At 48.6% G+C, this 22,358-nt stretch overlaps 1 protein-coding gene across 2 annotated transcripts in view; it reads left to right on the plus strand.

The window, feature by feature from the left end:
* The window catches only part of Rrm2 (ribonucleotide reductase regulatory subunit M2), a 28,688-nt gene extending 23,406 nt beyond the window's left edge, over positions 1-5,282 (plus strand). For both annotated transcript variants that reach the window (XM_060366272.1, XM_021661635.2), the window contains exons 6-11: positions 854-987; positions 1,765-1,859; positions 1,980-2,113; positions 3,171-3,275; positions 3,359-3,472; positions 3,568-5,282. In XM_060366272.1, coding sequence (XP_060222255.1) covers positions 854-987; positions 1,765-1,859; positions 1,980-2,113; positions 3,171-3,275; positions 3,359-3,472; positions 3,568-3,720 — 735 coding nt within the window. In that variant the 3' untranslated portion in view covers positions 3,721-5,282. The remainder of the gene's footprint in view (positions 1-853; positions 988-1,764; positions 1,860-1,979; positions 2,114-3,170; positions 3,276-3,358; positions 3,473-3,567) is intronic.
* Positions 5,283-22,358: the final 17,076 nt, after the last annotated feature.

A 22,358-nucleotide genomic window follows, 5' to 3' on the forward strand; every position in this document is an offset into this window, starting at 1 on the left:
ATAACCTGTAATTCAGTTAAAAGGTATAGAACAGATGTGTGACGTTCTATGTCTTGTGCTGTGAATGGGGGTTGGAGAGATGGCTCCATTTTGGTTAAGACACTTCCTGCTGTGGCAGAGCACCTAAGTTGTGTTTGAGGGGATAATGAAATGCTAAAAGAAACTCTGCAGGGCCTGGAGAGGGACTCAGAGGTTGACAGCAGTTAGAAAATAGAAAAGTCCTGGATTTGATTCTCAGTACTCACAACTTCAGACTTTCATAAGCTTCTTCAAGTATTTCACAAGTACTCTACAAGCTCAAAACTCCCTGTAGCTTAATTTCCAGTGGCTCTGGAAATGATGCCATGTTCTGGTTCATAGATATGCACGTAGTTAAAACATGCATATTTTAAAAAAACAACAGTTTTGTTAAAATACCTGGCAAGATAGTAAGTTGAGCATATGTCATGAAATAATGAGCTTTATTGTAGAATCATGAAGACTTGTGTTAAGTATATAGGAGATAAATATATACCTGTTGTTGGTTTTGTTTTTCTTATGTTTTTGAAACAAGTTCTCACTCTAATTCTGACTGGCCTAGAACTCAGAAAATATACCAGCATGGCCTCATGTTCAGATTCCTACCTGCTGGAGGGCTGGGATCGATCCTAGCAGAGAAGGTGGTGCAACTAGTAGGTTTTGGGTTTTTTGAGACCGGGTTTCTCTGTGTAGCCCTTGGTGTCCTGGAGTTCTTTGTAGACTAAGATGACCTTGAACTCGAGATCTGCCTGCCTCTGCCTCCCTGAGTGCTGCGATTGCAGACTTGCACCGTCAGCAATAGTTTGTTCTAACTGATTTATTTTACTGCCACTAGGTGGAGCGATTTAGCCAAGAAGTTCAAGTCACAGAGGCCCGTTGTTTCTATGGCTTTCAAATTGCCATGGAAAACATACACTCTGAAATGTACAGTCTCCTTATTGACACTTACATTAAGGATTCCAAAGAAAGGTGAGTGTCCACACGGCATGCCGAGATGCTTGGGATTCATTAACTTAGTTACTTTATGTCAAGTATTTTTGTTCATAATGGGGAAATGGGCAGAATGACTAAGCAGACTGTGAGTACTTCCATATGCCTAGTCACGACTGCTTTAAGCACAGGGCCTAAATTCTATTAGTTCTTCTGTTAGAAGATCCAGGGCCTGGTAGCATGTCTGTAATCCCAGCACCCCAGAGACCAAGAGTTCAAAGGCTAGTCAGATGAAATGCTGCTTCAAAAACAAAACAAACCAGGGACTGAAGAGATGACAATGACAAAGCACTTGTGGCTCTTGGAAAGGACCCAGTTTTACGGCTATAACGGGTCATGGGGAAATATGGTGCCCTCTTCTGGCCTCCACAAGCACTGCGCATATACCATCCACAGATGACAGTCAGGCAAAACGCTCATACATAAAAAGATAACTTTTAAGGCATGGCTACAAATGCTTATTAAAAAAGAAACAATAGTGAAACTGAGGGGAATTACAGTCTCCAGAGAATACTGATATTGAGCCAAAAAGTTTACTTTAGACAAGGTTAGCTGAAATGTTGCTCTGCATTAGGGGATTGTAGAGAAATACAGAAGGCTTTTATGTTACTGAGGTAGATTTGAGAGGACTGACAGGTGGCCAGTGAGCCTCAGGATGGGAAGTGGGGGTGAAGTAATGAATCAGGGGCCTGTGTTACACCTACTGTGTTGCCTGGTGTCTGGCATCATAGTTCATGGCTCTACTTCTGCCCATAGAGAGTATCTCTTCAATGCTATTGAAACCATGCCCTGTGTGAAGAAAAAGGCCGACTGGGCCTTGCGTTGGATTGGGGACAAGGAGGCTACGTATGGTGAGGACACTTTCTTCCTTAAGCCTGAACTGGATTGTCCAAGTAATGTCGCTGGGTTGTTAGCCCATGCTAAGAATACCGAGGCCTCACTACGAATGTTTTCGCATTGTCTTCTGCTAGGAGAGCGTGTTGTGGCCTTTGCAGCGGTAGAAGGAATCTTCTTCTCTGGCTCTTTTGCATCGATATTCTGGCTCAAGAAGCGGGGGCTGATGCCCGGCCTTACGTTTTCCAATGAGCTTATTAGCAGAGACGAGGTGAGTCTGAAATAATGATCTAATCTGTGGCTCTTAGATGCGTGTTCTTGTGTCTGCTGGTGGGAGCTTGAGAAATGAGGTGTGGTCACATTTAAGGAATGTGGGTGTTTTGTCTACAGAGGACAAGAGGCAGCAGGTGCCCCCGTGTAGGTGCTGGGAACTAAACCTGGGTCCTCTGCAAAAGCAGCAAATGGTCTATGTTGACCGCTGAGCCATTTCGAGTCTTGGGGACCCAGCCTAGGGGCTCTCATGCTTGCTAGGCAAGTACTCTGCTGCATCCCTAGGCCTGAATCCACAGTTAATGTGTAAATTTGATCATACATGTACTCAGCAAAGAATAAAATACCTTTAATGTATTGAAACTCCTCGTTTCCTTAGTACAGATACTCCTATTATGTAGGCTTGAATGCATAAACTAGAAGCTCTTATAGAGTCTTTAGGGTATCATCCACGACCCTTTGTATTTCTTTGACTGGTTATCCTCCTGATGAGGCAAGGCTTTGCTTGGGCTCCATGTAGGTCTTTGGAATGAAGAAAGGTAGAAGGAAGTGTCTCTCATTCCTGAGTACCTGAATGCTAACTGGCATTCCGTGTTGATGAGGACTAGAGCTCGTAGTTGCGAAGATACTTGAGCAAAGTATGAGAACGGAATAGACCTGGCTCTGTGTTTGAATAGTTGGCAGCTTTGAGGGCCTCCAGTTGGGCTAGCCTACTCCATGGCATCACAGTTGGCAGTTAATTTTTTTTTTACCTGCTTTATTTTTCCTCTCTTGTTGTGTTTTGTTTTTGGCAGTCTGTAGCCTGGCTAGTCTGGACTAGTGTAGGCCAGACTGGCTTCAAACTCACTGGTGATTCTGTCTGTGGCTCCAGAATGCTGGGCTCACAGGTGTGAACCACCATACCAGGCTTACATACCTTCCTCTTGTCAGGCTAAGAGCCCTCAGTGTGGCCAGCCAAGTTGCATGAGATTGTAAAGATAAGATGGATAGAGCAGTGTTAGTCAATGTGTGAACAGCAGGAGTCCTCGTCCTCACAGTGACCTTGAACTCCCTCCCAGGGTTTACACTGTGACTTTGCCTGCCTGATGTTCAAGCACTTGATACACAAGCCATCGGAGCAGAGAGTGAAAGAGATAATTGTCAACGCAGTTAGGATCGAGCAGGTGAGTGATGGGTGTGGGCTGCTCTTTCCCTTCCCGGAAGGGTCCTCAGGCTTCAGGGTACTCAAGCTTGGCTTGGCCTCTAGGAGTTCCTCACGGAGGCTTTGCCTGTGAACCTCATTGGGATGAATTGCACTTTGATGAAGCAGTACATTGAATTTGTGGCCGACAGGCTTATGCTGGAGCTGGGATTTAGCAAGGTAAAATGTAATTTATGGCCTTATACTCTTTCTTTTCCTTTTTTTCTTTCTTTCACTTGTTTTCAGCAATTTATATCTTGATGTAACTTTTCCAGATTTTCAGGGTAGAAAATCCATTTGACTTCATGGAAAATATTTCACTAGAAGGAAAGACAAACTTCTTTGAGAAGCGAGTAGGCGAGTACCAGAGGATGGGTGTGATGTCAAGTTCAACGGAGAATTCTTTTACCTTGGATGCTGACTTCTAAGTAAACTGATCATGTGCTCTTTGCTGATTTTTCTCCCCTTACGATTAAAGTCAGCGGGAACAACCAACTGGCTACACCATGAATTGTCATTAAATTTGTCAGCAGGTGTCTGAAAACTGTGTAGCTACCTCAGTCTGGCCTGCTTATGCTAGGCGTGTCATTGGAAAGGATGATTAAAACAAAGGTATTTGCATTCGTAGGGGAGGTCCTGTCCTTGGCTTTTACAAGCAGTGTCGGCACCACCTTTAACTTCGTCAAAACTCCAAAAGCATTGGTCCAGGCTTTTTATGAGAGGTGACCCTTAGCACCTTAGCAAGCAGGATTAAACGTTTAGATGCCACAAGGCTGTTTCAAGAAGTTGGCCTCACTCACTGCTTCCTGCAGACATGGCAGCGTTTACTTAACAAGCTTGTATATGAAACTGGCACTTTGCACGCTAAGGTGGGGACGCTGGTTTACTTGGTTTCTAGGCCAAGCAGGAAGTGTTCCACTTACCACTGATGGCCGTCCCTTCCGAGTCTAAGAGACTAAGTCGGGGTTGAATAAGCATGTCATTTCCAGGCTTTGCTCCTTAGTGAATTGAAATGCTGCTTCTTCAGCTTTGAAGTCAGTCAGTCCTGTGCAATCTCGGCATTAGCTTGCTGGTGCCGTCAGGTACAGGGTGTGTCACCCGTAGACTGGGGCATCCCCTGCTTCAAAAGTATTTCAGCATAGAGAACTCCAGCTTTGAATCACTAGAAACTTAGCCATGATTCGGAACACTTGCCAGTTGGCCCTGCCTTTTATGTAAAACAAAACAAAACAGTATGTTTTGTGTTTGCGTCCCCCCCCCCAAGTTGTGCTTTGCCCATTTCTAGTCAGTGCGGAGTCTTGAAAGGACTTCATAGGACTTTTCTGTAGTGAGCACAGTTTTGCTCCCATCAGTGGTAAAGTCAGGGCTGAAATTGGATAAGTTTGCAAATGCTGGGATAGTACTGTAAATTCTGACATTTGCCTAAAACATGAGTGTCACGTGGTGGTTTATTTAAGACGGTATAACTGTATCTCTGGCTTGGCTTGGAAACTGCTATGTAGACCAGGTTAGCCTCAAACTTGCCTGTGTCTCCCAAATACTGGGATTAAGGTTTGTGCCAACATACCTGGTGAATTCCCAAACACCAAATGTTCGTGTGTGTTCCATTCAGACTCCTTTCAAACTGAAATACAAGTCAATAGATACAGTGAATAGCTAGTTCAAATTAATCTGCTTTTATGTGCATTAATCTTTTTTTGTGTGTTTAGGGAAAAGAACAAAAGCTATAATTCACCTAGTGAGTTTGAGGCCAGCTGGGGGTACACAGGTGGGATTGTCTTAAGCCAAAATAATAAAAGCAAGTGTGACCTGGACCGGCGATGCCCATTGCTTTCCAGCCTTGTTAACCGCTATTATATCAGCCCTTCCCTGACTAGTTTATTGTATAGTTTTACATATTATTTCTGTAATATGAGATCCCATTGTACCTCTTAAATTATTGTTACCTAAAGTTAATAAACTCAAAGTCTCAAATTTGCCTGGCACACAAGTGTTAAGTGATTTAACTGACACTGTCTCCATGTCCCAGCCCTGTCCCACCATCCCAGACTGGGTTTCTCTGTATAGCCCTGGCTGTCCTGGACTCACTTTATAGACCAGGCTGGCCTTGAACTCACATGGTTCCGTCCGCCTCCTGAGTGCCGAATCACACCTGGGTCTGAAACTTAATGTCCGTTCTTTCAGTCAAGTTTACATTTTGATCTTAGAAAGTATTGGAACTTGGAGTGGGGGTTACTATTTGTCAGTTATGGGGACACTTCTTACATAGAGAGATCAGTATGCCCTGGACCTCCGTATGGGGTCTGTGGAGCCATTTCTATAGCTCAGGCTCACTTCAGTCTCCTGCTGGGATTACAGCTGTGTACCACCATGCTTGACTTAAGTTTGACTTGGGGTGGCGTCAGTAAAATGGTTGCACATAAGCCAGGATGACCTTGAATTTCTGTTTATGCCTCCTTCCAAAGGTTGAGTTTCTTACTCTGGCAGCCTTGGCTAAGCCCCTTTCTCATTTCAAAGCATCCAGCTAGCTACCGGGCTTTCAAGTATGAATCTGGCTCTGCTGTCCTTCCAACTAGTTCTGAGTTCAGGTTAGTCAAAGGGCCTTTCTTGTCTCCCCACATTTCTGCAGCCAAAGAACTAAGCCAGCCACGTCACTGCTGTGTGCTTGCAGGTTCACTAGCAGTTACCTGGTTGGGCTCTTTGGGGCTTTGCTGTGGGGCCGAAAGCCAAGAAGTCCCTGTGTCTCCTGCCATAGCCATGGGCAACTCCGTACGTACCTCAGGGTTGGCCTGACAGTTTTCAGACAGAAGTGATGATTGGCAAAGGTGTTACGTGAGAGGCACAGGTGATGGGCTGCCTGGCAGGGAGAAAGTGCATTCTGTGTGATGAAGCTTAGACCATTTTGCATGTAAAAAAAAAACAACTGATTTGTATGTGACACAGCTTCTGAGGGGCATTTTGCCCACTGGATCCTAGAGTCCGGGCTTTAAAAACTCCATCCAGTTACCCCTTTGGGGCCAGGGGAAGGGACATTGAAAGAACTAGGTCTACTCCTTTTCTGTTCTCCTTGATGGTTCTGCTGGCCAGAAAGGCACAGAACCTCTTCCAAGGAGCTTCTGGGGTGCTGATCCACTAGGGCCACTGGTGAATTAGAAGTAGTAAATCAGAGGTCCGGAGAGATGGCTCAGAAGTTAAGAGCACTGGCTGCTCTTCCAAAGGTTCTGAGTTCAGTTCCCAACAAACACATGGTGACATATAGATATCTCTATAATGAGATTTCTTCCCTGTGTGAGGCACGCAGGCTGAATGCTGTATAGAAAGAAGTCTGAACTCTGAGGAACATATATATCTGTCTGCCATTTGCCTTCCAGCTTCATACCCTCCCCTCTTTCATTTTGAGACAGGGTCTCATTGTGTAGCCCCGGCTGCCCTGGAATTCAATGTGTAAACCAGACTGGCTTGGACTCTGATCTGCCTACCTCTGCCTCCTGAGTGCTGGGATTAAAGGCGTGTGCCACCACACATGGATTTCTTGCTACCATCCCTCAGCCCTCTCTTAGACTTTCATTCTCCCATCTCTGGGTCTTCACCATGCAGACATGGGGTTACTGGGCCGGACAGTCTGTTAGAGCAGAGCCTGAATCTGATTCTGGGGTCCTTGTGCCACCCATGGCACCCCAGCTCTCTGCTTTGTTGTCAGTGTGTTGTTACAAGGAGTTACAAGGAGTGTTGGCTGCAGAGAAGGCTGAGAGCCGGCTCCTGACCAGCCTTGCAATGGATAGCTCAGGATCGGAGTTACTAAGAGCAAAAGCTAAATATCCTGATGTCCCAAAGGGAAGTAGACCAGGCCAGAGTCACTGTCCCCAGAATTTGCTGAAATGGTCCCCATTTCCTCTCACTTTCAGAGGGGACCCGACAATTAAGGGTGCCCCACAGCCCGGAGCCAAACCGCACCCCAGTCTGCTTAGTTCTCCTGTTTCCTAGTTCAAGAAATGGAGCCCTGCCTCAGGCTAATAATCCAGGCCTCACTGGCAGCTGCTATTTTACCTGTGGCCAGCAGGGGGAACACCTGCCTTCCCTCGCCACGCACCAGGCGTTTTATCTACATGGTGCCATCACCTCTCACTGGATTGTCCCATCCATGGCCAAGCCCCGGGCCCCCCGCATCTGCCCTCTTCTAGTCCAGAATGATCTGTCCAGATGTAGATCAATCAGATGCCCTGTGCTGTGTGCTGCCTTCCATCCAGGGGAAGGGGTTTACCCACTCTAACTGGAGTCTCCCTGACTTGGAGCCTTTTTCATCTTCCTCCTGTCGATCTGGCCTTCCACGTATGCTGTAAGCTCTCAACCCATCAGGCCCCAGCTTTGAGGTCACTAATGCTCCCCCCTACATATTCACCAGCTGACTTCTCATCCCCCATACCACCCCAGCTCAGATGCCTCCAGGCCATACATGGACCTGAGGCCATACAGCTAATGAGTCCCAGAGATGGTTTGAACTTAAGCTCAGGGCTCCAAGCCCAGGCTCTTTCCTTGGCTCAAGCTGCTCCTGTCCCTGAGCGCCTCGCTTTCAGCACCGCAAGTTCAAACTAGAAGGGCATGAGTGGGATTTGGTTAGAACACTGGGAGGAGGGCTTTGGTCTGCCATTTTTAAGGCTTCCTCCTAATTCTGATAATGGGGCATGAGGTGGGAATGGAAAGGATGGTCATGTGTCTGTCCTCTGTTCCCAACCTGCTGTCCAGCCAGTCAACCATTGCGGGAGAGGGTCTGTTAGCTCAGTCTGCTCCCCACTCAGCTGAGTGCTCCCCGTTTCTGTCCCAGCTGAGTCCTCTTTCCCCTCTGTCCCAAATGAGTGTTCCCTCCCCTTTGTCCCAGATAAGTGCTCCTCCCTCCCCTCTGTCCCAGCTGAGTCCTCCCCCTCCCTCTGTCCCAGATAAGTGCTCCCTCTCTGCTGCCTCAGATAAGTACTCCTCCCTTCCCCAGTGCCCCAGCAGAATGCTCTTTCCTTTCCTCTGCCCCGAATGATTGATTTTCCCCACCTCTAGCTTTTTTTTTTTTTTTTTACTATAACCCCAAATAGCCAGAAACTCACTATGTAGACAAGGGGGTCCTAGAACTCACAGAGATCCACCTGGCTTTGCCTCCTGAGTGCTGACATTAAAGGTATGCCTTTAATACACGGATGCACACACGCACACACGCATGCCTGTGGCTGTGTGTTTGTAGTCTGTGTGTGTGTACACAGCGCCGAAGCCGAAAGCTGACTGGAAGTTTTCATTGGTCTCTCTCCATCTTACATTTTGAGGCAGCGTTCATTACTGACCCTGCAGCTCAGGGCTGCAGGATTTGGGCTAGTCCAGCCAGTCAGCCTGCTCTGGGAATCCCAAGCTGGGATTATGCGGGTCACTCTGCCCCACCTGGCTTTTACGTGGGTTCTGGGGGTCTGCACTCGGGTCCTTGTGCTGCACGGTAAGGCCCTTACCAGCCCCCAGTGTTCCCAACTCGTTTAGTAACACTGGTTCTTCCCAGGGCTGTTTCCCACTTGAATTTCTCCCCTCATGCCTCAGTCACATCAACTTGGGCTTTCCTGTCTCTGCCTGCCTGCCACTAACCCCAAGCTCTGATGTCTTCTCTGAGTGCTCTAGCTTTCTAGACGCCTACTTTATTCATTTTTTTTGTTGTTGTTGTTTGTTTTGTTTGTTTAATTGACAGTGAAAGGCTCAGTGGCAGTTTCCATTGGTTCTGGTGACATTTTCCCTATTAACTTGCTACCTGCTACACGCCTTTCCTGTCCTTTTCTCCTTTTCATTCTGCTATTCTTATGGCGGCTCTGTGAAGATTCATGCTGCTTGCCTTTTCTCTCTTTTGCCACCTTTCACGTGAGGATGGTGAATGGGGAGGGGCTGGGGCCCGCCTCACTGTGTTAGGACTGACTTGGAAACAAAGGCTCCTCTCCTCCTCTCCCTCCTCCTGCTCCTCCAGTCTTCGCTTCTGGCAGCCTTGCTTTACCTGGGACTCTCCACTCTCTTGGCTTACTCTGCTTTAGTCAGGCTCTCCAGGCCGCTGTGCCCCACCCTGATGCTGAAGGGCCGCTGGCAGCAGCGGGCTCTCTGGCTGCCACTTCTTTACAGCTCTGCTCCCTATTTTCTGGTTTGGCAGCAGCCCTTGACCTAACTCTTGATTTGGGATTTCCACCTCTTTTGCATTCCTTGGAGGAATTTCTATCAAAGACAAGAGTTTACATTCTGTTTGGCTTTCTCCCTCTTTCCCCTTGGGAAAGAGGGAGAAAGCCAAACAGAATGTAAACTCTTTTCCTGGTTTATCAGATACAATTGACGCATAACACATGGCTTCTGTTTAGTGTTGTATTAGTTTACTATTGTATTGTTTTGTTACTAGAGTGAACCACCAGAGGCAGGCCAGCTTTAAAAAGAAAAGTTTGCTCAGCTCACCATTCAGCGAGGCCCAGACCCTGACTTGGGGTGCCGACGGGAACAAGGGATCACCCCGAGGAACGGGAAGGCTCAGCAGCCCACATTGCTCCCAGCCGAGCGGAGGAGGCCTGCCCTACCGCAGGCGGCAAGCCTTTGAGGACCTTTTCCCATTACACAGACTTGCAGGAACTGTAGCCCGGCTGCGGTGAGCGTGCACTGTCTAATACGCTGTTTTGTTTTGCAGCACTGGGGACTGAAACCAGCCCCTTCGGCACAAGAGGCAGGCTCCCCACCACAGAGCTACATGAGCTAGATCCTTAGTCTCCTACTGAGTAAGTTGGCCAGGAATGCCTACCCACAAGGCCCTCACAACTGAGCCAGTGAGCCTCTCCCCACCCTAGAGTCCCCCAAACGTGTAATCGCCCAGCTACCACCGTTTGCAGGTGGCTGCTGGACTGTTGTCTGTCACTCATATTAGTTTGCATTTTCTAGAATATTTTAAAAAAAGATTTATTTATTTAAATTAATAATAATAATGATTATTATCATTTTAGGTTTTTTTTGTTATTTTTTTTTTTTTTAGGGTTTCTCTGTGTGGCCTTGGTGTCCTGGAACTCTCTCTGTAGACCAGGCTGGCCTGGGACTCACAGAGATCTACCTGCCTCGGCTCCAGAGTTCTGGGATTAGAGCCATGTACCCCACCACCCAGGTAATTTTTTAAATTATTATTATTATGTTTATGTGTGTGGGTACATGTCTGTGAGTGCAGGCATCTGTGAGTACGGGTGCCCTTAGAGGCCAGAGGAAGGTGTCCGAACCCCCGGAGCTGGAGTTATAGACAGTTGGTGAGCACAGTGAGGTGGGTGCTTGGAATAGAACTGGGGTCTTTTGCAGGAGTAGTGTGTGCTAGCTGCTGAGCCATCTCTCCAGCCCCAGAAATAATTCTTTCTGTATGTCTTTTAGCAGGGCCTTCCCTTCTACCCCCACCACTCACCCCCCACCCCCCTTGGTGTAAGCACAACAAGCAACAAACGGATCATCTTTTCACCCTGTTGCGGGTCCTTGAATGGCGAGTCACTGTCTGTTCAGGCCTCCTCACCCGCAGAAGACATTCAGCTGCTTCTCAGCTGTGCTGCTGCTGCTGTGAACGCTCGTGGGAATCTCACTAGCATAGGCTTTTCTTTCTTTTAGGCGTGTCCGTGGGAGAGCTATGACAAGCTCATGAGGTCAGCCTTGTGTTTAACCGTTTTACATGCCCTGGGGCACATGACAACTGTGTGAGGGTTCTGGTGGCTTCACATCTGTGCCAACAGTGGCCTGGCAAGACTTAAATTTGATTTTTCGTAGTGGGTGGCTAGCGTGTTCTCTGGTGGTTTGCACTTAATTCAGCTGGCAGTCAGCATCTTTTCCACAGCTGATTTCTCATAGTTGTGCTGCCTCGTTTGACACAAGCTGGAGTCATGGGAGAGGTGGAGAAAAATGCCTCTGTAAGAGCCAGCTGTGGGCAGGCCTGTTGGGTATTTTCTTAATTAGTGATTGCTAGGGGAGGTGGTGCCATCCCTAGCCTGGTGGTCCTGGGTTGTATAAGGAAGCAGACTGAGAAGCAAGCCGGGAAGCAGCTTCATGGCCTCTGCATCAGCTCCTGCCTCCAGGTTCCTGCCCTGCTTGAGTTCTTGTCCTGACCTCCTTCAGTGATGACCAGTGATACTGAAGTGTAAGCCAGATGAACCCTTTCCTCCCCAAGTTGCTGTGGTCATGGTGTTTCATCACAGAGATAGTAACTCTAAGATAATAACATACAAACACACACATAGACAAACATAGGTGCTGTGGCATGTACACTGGTGTACAACTGTGTGCCTGTGCACACATGGATTCGTACATGTGTGTGCATATCTGTATGTATCAACATGAAGAGCTGCAGCTGGCCCTTGGCTTTCACCCCCTTAAGGCTGAGGAAGGCAGTTGGCTTTTGTTACTAAGTCACACCCTAGATCTCCTCTCTCCTCACAGGGTGCTTTAGTTGTATATAAACAGGATTGAAGCATCTCTAAAGTGCATACTTCTAACACATAGTTAGTAGAATTCAGTTGGGGACCAGATTCTCACAGCAGTCACGAAGATTTGCAATAAAGCATCCCCTTAATCACCCACCTACTACACATTCATGTTTTAAAAGTGAGTTATTTATTTGCATTGGTGTTTTGCCTGCTCGTATGCCTGTATGAGGGTGTAGGATCCTCTGAAACTGGAGTTACCGACAGTTGTGAGCTGCCAGGTAGGTGCTGGGAATCGAACCAGCGTCCTCTGGAAACAGCAGCAGAGCTCTTAACCACTGGGTCATCGCTCCAGCCCCATCACATTCTTAAACTCAATATGGATAGCTATGGTTTTTCCTTAAAGGAAATCTCACCTTTCTCTGCATTTGAAATCAGGGTGGCTGTTTGGGGCTGGGGTCTGTCTACCAGAGAGGAAGACTGGCTCCCTCTCTCCACAGAAGCTGGGGGAGTCGAGGGGAGAGTTTGGAGCACCTACCTCGGCTGGGATTCAGCAGGCTCCTGATCCTGAGGATGCCCCTATGGCTGTCAGCAGGGAAGACAAGAGGGGACCATGAAGACTGGGGCCACCCTTCCCAGCGGACCTGAACGGACCCTGCGATGGCTGTTGTCTGCTGATTACCCTTGAAGTGCAGGGCCCAGGGCTGAACCAGGTTGAACTGGAAAAGCACCCACTGGGCTTGGGGAGGAGTCTGGGTGACTACAGGTGAAGGACCCTGCTATCTCTTGAGAAGATGATTTCATCACAGAATCAAGAGGAGCAACACCCCAGTGTACGTTCGGACGCAGGTGAGCGAGACTAGAATCAGGCTATCCGTTATTCTTCCCGTTGTCTGGCAGAGTAACTTAAAGGGGAAATGATTTATCATGGCTCACAGTTGCAGAGAGTCCAGTCCATCGGGGCTGGCACTAGGCAGGCCGGGAAGAAGCAGGTGGTGAAAGGAACCACCCTCCAGCAACTTACGGCCTCCAGCTGGCCTCTGTCTCCAAATGTCTCTACAGGAACCTGGACCAAGCCCCAAACCGTAACCCTGCTTATGAGAGCTTCCGTGCCTTTCTCAGCCCCAGCGGGCCTCTCTTTCCAGATCTTGCAATAGGGCCTGTGTGTGTGAGGCTCACCAGGGGGTGCTGAGTGCTTAGGTCTTTGCAGCCTCTGTCAGGAGAGCAGCTTGTCCTGTGACCAGCTTGCAAAATCATAGTAAAGAAGAAATGGCCAAGCGTTGTTTTGTTTTGTTTTTTGCTGCTGGCTTTTGGGAACTGTATATAAAAATAGGCTGGTGGCATAATTGAGAAACGGTGTCTACCAAAGAGCTGTGTGACCTCCCTGGAAATGCATAGGCAAGCTGAGGGCCAGTTTGGGGCCTGAAAGTTGACAGTTGTGAGGCAAGCCTTTGCCTGTGGCAGCCTCTGGGCCAAACTCCTCACCCGCCTGCTTTCTTCTTTACAGGGCTGGCTCAGGCTCGCCATCTCCACTGAAGGGAGTGTTGCAATCCTACTAAAAAGCTCGTGCTCTGGTGACATCGGACCATTCCTCAGCCGCTGCAGGTAAAGTTCCTTAGGTGGCCGTGGAGGCCCGCTCCACCAGTTTCAGGGAGCTGGTGTCAGTACTAGAGGTGAGCTCGCCTGAGCCAGGCGCCTGTGGGTCGCTGGGTCTTTTCACCTCTCTTCTCACAGCAAAGAAAATCCTGGTGCTTAGAGAAGCCATCCCAAGTCCCACTGGGTGGAAAGACAGCTCAGCTGAAGACTTGGTGAAGTCACTCTCTCTCTGGGGGCTTTGTGTCTCTGGATGAACATCAGTCCCTCAAGCCTCACGTTCCACTAAAGCCCCGACCGGTGTCCCCGGGAGACTTTTGGGAGGGGGTACCCTGTGATGGATGATCTAAGCGGACAAAGGGCCATGCACCTCTTGTGGCATTACTGAGTGCTCCCTGCACAGTGCCACGGTGCCCAGCAGACTGGGGGGGCACCAGCTGAATAGAGCTGTTCCCAGTTGTTAGCTGAACCCCCCTTTAGCTGCCAGGCAGCTAATATCAGAAGTGGGTGGGGCCAAATTCCCACCAGCTAGCCCCACAAAAGTCTGGGATTCCTCAGGCCGGCTAAGACTGCTCGTTTTGGAAATGCAGATTTGCTCCAGGACAATCCACAGGTGAGGAAAACACTTGAGCATGAGGTGAGTTTAAAAGTTCACACGCGCCAGGCAGGATGATGTCCTCAGAAAGGCCAGGTGAGTTGCTGAGCACAGCACACAGCTGCTCTGAGCCTAGGTAGACAGACGCGCAGACCACACCCTCCTCCTTGCCTGCACCTCCCAACAACCTTAGTTCCAGCTTGTGTTGGGAGTCATACCCAACCCGAACCAGCTCCGCAAACTTGCCCTTTTTAAAGAATCACCTTAATCCTCAGTTCTCCACAACGAAGGTGTGTCCTTCATCAATCCTCAGGTGTTTTAAGAGGTAGTACTTGTCTTTTTATTTTATGTGTCCGTGTGCCAGACGCTCTGGCTGGTAGAGGGCATTGAATGCCTTGGAAATGGAGCTCCAGGTGGTTGTGAGTTACCGTGTGGGTACTGGAAACTGACAGCGAGTCTTCTGAAAGAGCATTAGATTACACAGGGAGGTGGTGGCGCACACCTTTAATCCCAGCACTTGGGAGGCAGAGGCAGCAGAACTCTTGAGTTCAAGGCCTGTCAGGGCCTTGAACAGAAACCCTGTCTCAAAAAAGAAAGCTAAGCACTTTTAACTGCTGAGTCATCTCTCCAGCCCTAAAGTAATAATTACTACTGCATTAGCCAGGAAGTAAAATGAATTTCTTAACCACATGAAGATTGTACTACTATCTCTCTCTCTCTCTGAGTGTGTGTGTGTGTGTGTGTGTGTGTGTGTGTGTGTGAGAGAGAGAGAGAGAGAGAGAGAGAGAGGAGGCAAGGGCCCAAGAAAAAGCATGGTTCCTCCAAGACACGCCTCCAATAGCACACAACCCTCAAATAAGCTGTTGGCTAATATTGTCAACTTGACAGGTTCTAGATCACAGAAGAGACATGCCTTTGGTCATGTATGTGAGAGATTGTTTAGATTAGGTTAACGGTGAGGAGGTCAACCGTAGGTGTGAGTGGCACCACCATGAGCTGGATCTCATACTGCGGAGAAAGGAGGAAGCTAGCTGACTACCAGCATTCATCTCCATTTCCTGACACCACATGACCAGCTGCTTCCATCACCTCCCAACAGCCCATCAAAGCACAAACCCATCAACAAGAGATCAACCCAGTCAGAAGGCGAGAGCTTGCAAGATCTCCACACTTGCTAAATTTCACCTCTAAACGTTGCTGCCCTGGGATCTAGCCTTCAACACACGATCCTTGCCGGGGGGTGGGGAGCAACACTCCAAACTAACAGATCTTTGTGCCCACTGTTTTGTTTCCCTTTCTAGAACTTTCTTGCCCTCTTCCCTTCTCCATCTTCCCCTACCCTAGGAAGCTGGCCCTCACTAGTTCAACCAATGGGGAAATAGTGGAAGGTAGAAATGTTTGCTGCTCACCTGCCCTCTTATGGCTGCAGAAGATGAGCTCCTAAGGTCACTTTATCCTCTGGCCTCCCTGGGTTTTATTACCACTCTCTTTTCTTCAGCCCAGAGTGGGAAGGACTTCCCTTTCCTGCCGCTTATGGTCCTGAGGGGAGGGCAGGGCTTTTCTGTTAATGATTGGCTTTCCCTTAGCCCAGCCCTAATTTTTGCGAGAGTCCCTAGTCCCCTCCTTGAAGAGACTAGACCTTGAAGACACAAACATTCTTGATGAGGCCTCTGTTTTCTTCTAGTTCCCTTGTGATAATTTTTTATTCCCTTCTTTGTCTCTCTCTCCATACTGGGGTCTTCTGCTACTGTCCCGCTACTGAGCCCCACCTCATATGTCCCTTTTGTTTCCTACACATAACTTTTTATTAGTGTAGACTTGTTTTCTTCCTTTGCAGCCTCTCCCTCTCTTTCTTTTTTCAAGACAGGGTTTCTCTATGTAGCCCTGGCTGCCTTGGACCCATTTTGTAGACCAAGCTGACCTCCAACTTACAGAGATCCACCTGCATCAGCCTCCCAAGTGCTGGGATTAAAGGAGAGCACCACCACGGCCCAGGCCTCTTCCTGCCTGCCTTCCTTCCTTCCTTCCTTCCTTCCTTCCTTCCTTCCTTCCTTCCTTCCCTCTTCCTTCTCTCTAGATTGTCTTTATTTTCTCTACCTTTTCTTCCTTGTTTTTGAAGGTGATGGCTTATGGTTCTGGGCTGATCATTCCTCTTTATTCATGGACATTAAAACATGCAGGTTCTGGTTGGGGGGGTGCTATTTTTAAGCCATTTATTATGTTTTTATTAGTGCATACAAAATATACAGCATGATTGGTTTCATTGTGACATCTTTATGCATAAAAATATTTTAATTATATCCATTCCCAATCTTTTCAATTCCTCTCCTCCCATCCTTATCCTTCTTTCCTTTTCCACTTAAATATTACCATTACTTTATTGAAAAATAATTGCTATCTTATATGAATGCTTAATGAAATATTTAGAATTTGACTTGGGTTTACTTAACAGTAATAGTGGGGAGAAGAAAAGAAGATTGGCAGCAGTTTTCAGGATGGGGTGAACAGTGAAAAGAGGGCATGCCAGTGTGCCGTGGTACTCTTTTATCTCTACTTACAACCCCCTGTAGAATTGTCCCAGTTCCTGGCTGGGTTAGGACTCAGGTTTCCAAACAACAACAGGAGGCACCATGGGTGGCTGCAGTGGGCTCCTGGGCTGCTGTGTGATAGTGTTGAAATCTGAGGGAAATGCAACATCTGTTAGTCATAGATACCCACGGGCAATTGCCTGGGTTTTTAGAAGACCCAAGACCTGCTTTTGCATGGGTTAGATGCCTCATTAATACCAAATTGCCTTCCTTATGTCTGAAATTCTGGTAGCTTCTGGCTTCTCTGTAGTCCCCTCGTCCCCATAATCCAGAAGAAGTACAATTTGCATAAAGATGGAAAGAAAGCAGAGCAAGTTATTAGTGTGAGGTGATCTTTGCAAGACCTGATGGGGCAGGAAAGAGGGGCCTCAGACACGCGACCCCAGCTGAAGGACACTTCAGCCTCAGGATGTTTCCGTCTTGTGTTACAGCTCAGTGGGAATGTGTCTGGGGCAGCTGAAGATGGGCCAGAGAGAGTAGGCTTCTCAGCCAAGAAGGCGGTTGTGGCATCCGCCAGGAGATTGCAGATCTGCAAAGCATTAAGTGCTACAAGGTGCTAGGTCAGCTCGCCTGAGAGCCACGTGTCTGTGGAGCAGGTGTTGGAGGCTCGCGTCAGGGCAGGCTGGTAGCCTAGCCAGGAGAAGTCACTTTTTGTTGGAACTGGGGACAGAGTTGCACTGTGATGTGCTGTGCGCTGGGCCTCGGTGTAGCAGGGACTAGGGCTACCCTCGGCGCCATGCTTAGAAACGCCTGAGCTCACTTACACTTGGCTGTCACCACCTTTTGTGTGTGTGGTACACATGTGATGTGTGCCTTCTCATACATGTGTGTGGCTAGAGGTTGGTGTCAGCTGTCTTTCTTAATTGCTCTCCATCTTATATACTGAGACACACTCTCTTGCGAGACCCAGAGTTTACCATTTACGTTAGACTGGCTAGCCAGGGAGCCTCCAGAAGCCACTTGCCTCCACCCCTCCAGCAATGGGGTTACAGGTGCAAGCCAATGGCTTTTATGTGGGTGCTGAGCTCAGGCCCTCATGTTTGAGCACCCATCCCTCAGCCCCCATAGTTCTTATCTTAAATTTTTTTTTTTTTTTTGAAACAGAGCTTCTCTGGGTAGGTCTAGTTATCCTGGAACTTGCTTTGTAGACCAGGCTGGCCTCAAACTCACAGAGATCCACCTGCCTCTGCCTCCTGAGTGCTGGGATAAAAGGTGAGCACCACCACCACTTGCCTGAGCAAGCAGACATGCATTTTCATTTGCTGGTGGGCACTGCTGGTCATGCAATGGGTACTGAGGAGCTCTGTGTGTGTGGGTGTGTGTGTGTCTGTGTGTCTGTCTGTGCTGACTTGTCATCCTCACAACTAAGTTTTGTGTGAGGGTGAGGCAAATTGTGTCACCCACCACAGTCCCAAATTCATAATCTGGCATCTTAAAGAGCAAGACTCCTTAGGCAGAAGAAGGTATCAGGTGAAGCTTCTCTGAGCTAGCAGGCAGCTGTGGCACAGGCCGAGAGATTTGCAGATCTGCAAAGCAGTACTACAGGGTGCTAGGTCAGCTTGCCCAAGATCTGTGTGTCCACGGAGCAGGTCCTGGAGGCTGGTGTCAGGGCAGGCTTGTAGCCTAGCCAGGAGAAGTCACTTTTGGTTGGCTATATATATGATAGCAATATATAAGAGTGATTAATCCCCAGGCAGCCATCCTGCCCTTCTTGGCCTCAGTTTCTTCATGTGTCAGATGGTCATGCTAATACTAGATCCACTTGCCATGGACTTGCTCTACCATGTTTTTAACAAAATCTCAAATATTCAATTTTACCAATGAAGACTCAGGGACCAGATGCTGGGGTTAAAGCCTGCTACCTCAGAGAGGCAGAGAAAACACTCAGCTGACCTTCCCCTTCATCCGACATGCCCCCTAAAAAGGAAGGCTTCTTCCTCACACTGTCTCAAAAGAAAAAAAAAAAGCCTCAAACCAAATGTCCCTTTCTTCTATTCATGTGCGTCTCTCTATCCATCTTGACTTCCATCTTACTCTCTATGGTCTTTCCCTATGTTCGCTCTCTGCCAATTGGTTGCTTGCTCCACTCTCTTGATCTCTTGTTGACTTTATTTAATCCTGCTCAAGTTGAAAGCTTTTGGGTTAAAGGTGTGTGCTAGGGCTATGCCTCACCACAACTAGAAACAGTTTTTTTCCAGTAAACAACAGAACCTTGGGGTTCACCATATAGCTAAAATCCTGCCACAGTACCCTCCTTCTAACAGGGACTCGGGGTCTCCCTTCTGGATCTTGCATTTGATAATAGCATTTATTCATTGATGACTCCAAGCAGGAGCTAATGAGGAAAATGACTCCAAAAATATGGCAGAAAGGATGGTACATTGCTTCACTGTAACACGTAGTCTGATTGGTAGCTTTGTTCCCTGGACATGTTTGGTGCTCTGGGCTTCTATAGAGAGGCAGCACAGCCTGCTCATACTGGGCCTGAGGCTCCCTGTATATGTGGACACTGAAGTGTGTGTCCCAAAAGAACACACAGGCAGTCTTTTCTTGTGATCACAGTTTAATTTCAAAGGTATTGCCTGTGGATGTTGACATGAATGTTGTCATAACAACTGTCTCTTGAAAGGCACCCCGAGACGGAAGGGAATTAAATTCTTAACCAGGGTTCAGCTTTCATTGCTTTAAAAATTTATTTCCTAAGCCAGGTGGTGTTGGCACACCCCTTTAATCCCAGCACTCAGGAGACAGAGGCAGGCAGATCTCTGAGTTTGAGGCCAGCCTGGTCTACAGAGTGAGTTCCAGGATAACCAGGGCTACATGGAGAAACCCTGTCTCAGGAAAAAAAAATTTTTCTTAGGCATTTGTATAGATCTGTGTATGTGTATATGCAGGCGTATGTGTTTGAGGGTGGGCACATGGACACCACGGTGCACCTGTGGAGGACAGAGACAAGCCCGGGTGTTGGTCTTGTTTCGCTCTGTGACAGGCTTTTTGTTTACTTCTGTGTTTGCCAGGCTAGCTGGCCGACAGACTTCTGGGAGGTGTCCTGTCTGTGCTCCCCACTGCTCCACAGGCGCGCTGGAATTACAGATGCGCACTGCTCCATCAGGCTTTGCATGGGTTCTGGGGATCTGAACTCTGCCCCCGCCAGCCTCCTTCGCTGTTCTTTGACACTGAGCCCACAGAGCACAGCATGGCGGATCAGACTCCATTCTATCCATCCATTCATTAGTTAATGGGCACTTGGGTTGGTTCTGCTTTGGGCTGGTTATGAATCACCTCTTTGGGCATTCCTGTGCAGGCTGCTGTGCGGACACATTTTCATTCACTGTTTATTTTTTTATTTTTATTTTTTTTTCTAGGAAGTTACCTATGGTGGATGTCATGGGTCAGCTATGAGTTCACCTGGGCTCAGGTTTTTGTTTGAGTCTTGCGTGCAACACAGATGTAGAAGAAAAGCATTGCATGTGTGTGTGTGTGTGTGTGAGTGCGCTCAACTGGTGATCAGGTAGGGAGAGTGTGCTCACAGAAAAGTGGAAGAGGAGAGAGCAAGGGAGGCCCTGCCAACAGAAATGTTTGCAGGAGAGGAATGATGAATTGGTGGACTCTTGGCCTCTCCTCTTTCAGTTATACATGTGTGTGTATGCGTGTATGCGTGTGTGTGGTGTGTGTGCATATGTGGAGGTGCATGTGTGTGTAGGTCTATATGTGTATGTGGTATGCATGTGTGTATATGTGTGTGCATATGTAGGGTGCATGTGCTCTTACACATACACTGGAAGCCAGAGGAGAATGTTGGCTCTATTCCTCTTCCACTTCCACCTTATTCCCCTGAGATGGGTCTCCCAGTGTTCAGGCTAGGCTGGCTAGCTGTGAGGTCCCAGGACCTGCCTATCTCTGTCCCCTAGTGCTGTTACTACAAGCACACACAGCTATGCTCAGTCTCTTTTGTGGGTGCTGGGGCTGTGAACCCAGGTCCCCATGCTTGCACAGGGCTGAGCTGCTGAGCTGTTTCCTCAGCTTTCCACCCCAAGCCCCAGCAAGGAGCTCATGTATCCCAGGCTGACCTCAGAATCATCATGCTGGGAGTGACCCTGAACCTTTGATCCTGCACTAGAATGACAGGTGTGTACCACCGCGCCTGGCTTATGCAGGGCTGGGGATCAAATGCAGGGCTGGGGATCAAATCCAGGGCTTTCAGCCTGCTCCACAAGCAGTCTGACAGCTGCGCTTCGCCCTCAGGCTCTCCCAGTTCTCTCTGCTGAGGTGAGACATGGGAGAGAAGGGTTTAAGGCTGTTGGAGCTCAGGTCTCAGGTTGGCACAGCTTGGCTTGGAAAGTCAGCGTGGAATGGTGCCATCTGACTCACCCGGCAGGGACTGCCTTCTGATTGTCCCGTGGCCCTGCTCCAGCAGCAGCCTGGCACTGCCTCTGCACTCACGAAGTGACAGCTGCTGCCAGGGACCTCCCCCAGAAGGTGCACCTGCCCTGGCCTTTTACAGTCCACCCTTTGTTGCCAGGTGATGGACAGCTCCTGGTAGAAGGGATTTGGCTGCTATGTGCCTGTGGAAGGGTGGAGGTGGCTAGGTGCTAGTTCTTGTGACATAGGGATACCTGGTGGCCTATTCCAAATGCCTGGCCCTACTTACAGCCAACCTGTGGGTGGAAAGCAGAGAGTAGGAGGCCAGGCTGCTCTCCCACGTGGAGTATCTTGTGCACAAGTGATCCTTTCCCACAGAGCCACGAACTCATGGGTTTCTCTCACACTTCCTTTTTTTTATTTGCTTTTATTTTATGTTTATTGGTGTTTTGCCTGTGTGTATGTCTGTGTGAGGGTGTCAGTAAGCCCTGGAACTGGAGTTACAGACATGTGTGAGCTGTCACATGAGTGCTGGGAATTGAACCCTGGTCCTCTGGAAGTGCAGCCAGTGCTCTTAACCACTGGGTTATCTCTCCAGCCCCGAACCAGTGGGTTTCTATCTGAAGGGACTGTGTATTTTAACTTGAGGGGCCTTAGCAAGTCTTTTTTGTATGACTGTGTGTACACGTTTCTGTCTGTGCAGGTTGCACATAATATGTTTGAGTGCTCATGGAGACCAGAGATGTCATATGTCATTCTTGAGGTGTCAGCCAGCCTTCCTCCACCCTTCCCTTCTTTATCTTTCCTTCCTTTCTTCCTTCTTCTCTCCCCTCTCAGCCCTCCCTCCCTTCTTCCCTTCCTCCCTTGTTTCTTTCCTTCCTTTCTCCTTCCTTCCTTCCTTCCTTCCTTCCTTCCTTCCTTCCTTCCTTCCTTCCTTCCCTCCCTCCCTCTTTCCCTCCCTCCCTCCCTCACTCCCTCCACTTCTCCATTCCTCCCTTTCTACTTTCTATCAGGGTCTTTCTGGCCTATGACTCACCAAGTAGGCTCGTCTTGCAGGCCACCAAGCCCAGGGACCTGTCTGTCTGTCACCGCCTCCTCAGTGCTGGGACTACAAGTGTGAGACACATTGCTGTTGCCTCCCCTTTCTCCTCCTCCTTCTCTTTCTCCTCCTCCTCTCTCCTCTCGCTGTGGGTTCCGGGGGATTGAACTCAGGTCCAGTAAGTGCTTTACTGGGCTGTATTCTCAGCTGAGGTTTTAGTAAGTTTTGCTGACTGTAAGAAACACACGAAAGCCTTTACAAATCCTTGTCATCAGCTTTCTTACACAGCCCAGGCCCACCTGCCTGGGGACGGCACTGTCCACAATGGGCCGGGTCCTCCTATAGCGGTTAGTGATTAAAAGACGAACCACAGGCACACTCACAGGCCAGTCTAATCTGGTCAACTCTTCAGCTGAGGTCCCCTCTGGTCAGCCTCCCCCCCCCCCCCCCCCGTGAC

Source organism: Meriones unguiculatus, chromosome 1, assembly GCF_030254825.1.
Source record: "Meriones unguiculatus strain TT.TT164.6M chromosome 1, Bangor_MerUng_6.1, whole genome shotgun sequence".
Classification (NCBI taxonomy): Eukaryota; Metazoa; Chordata; class Mammalia; order Rodentia; family Muridae; genus Meriones; species Meriones unguiculatus.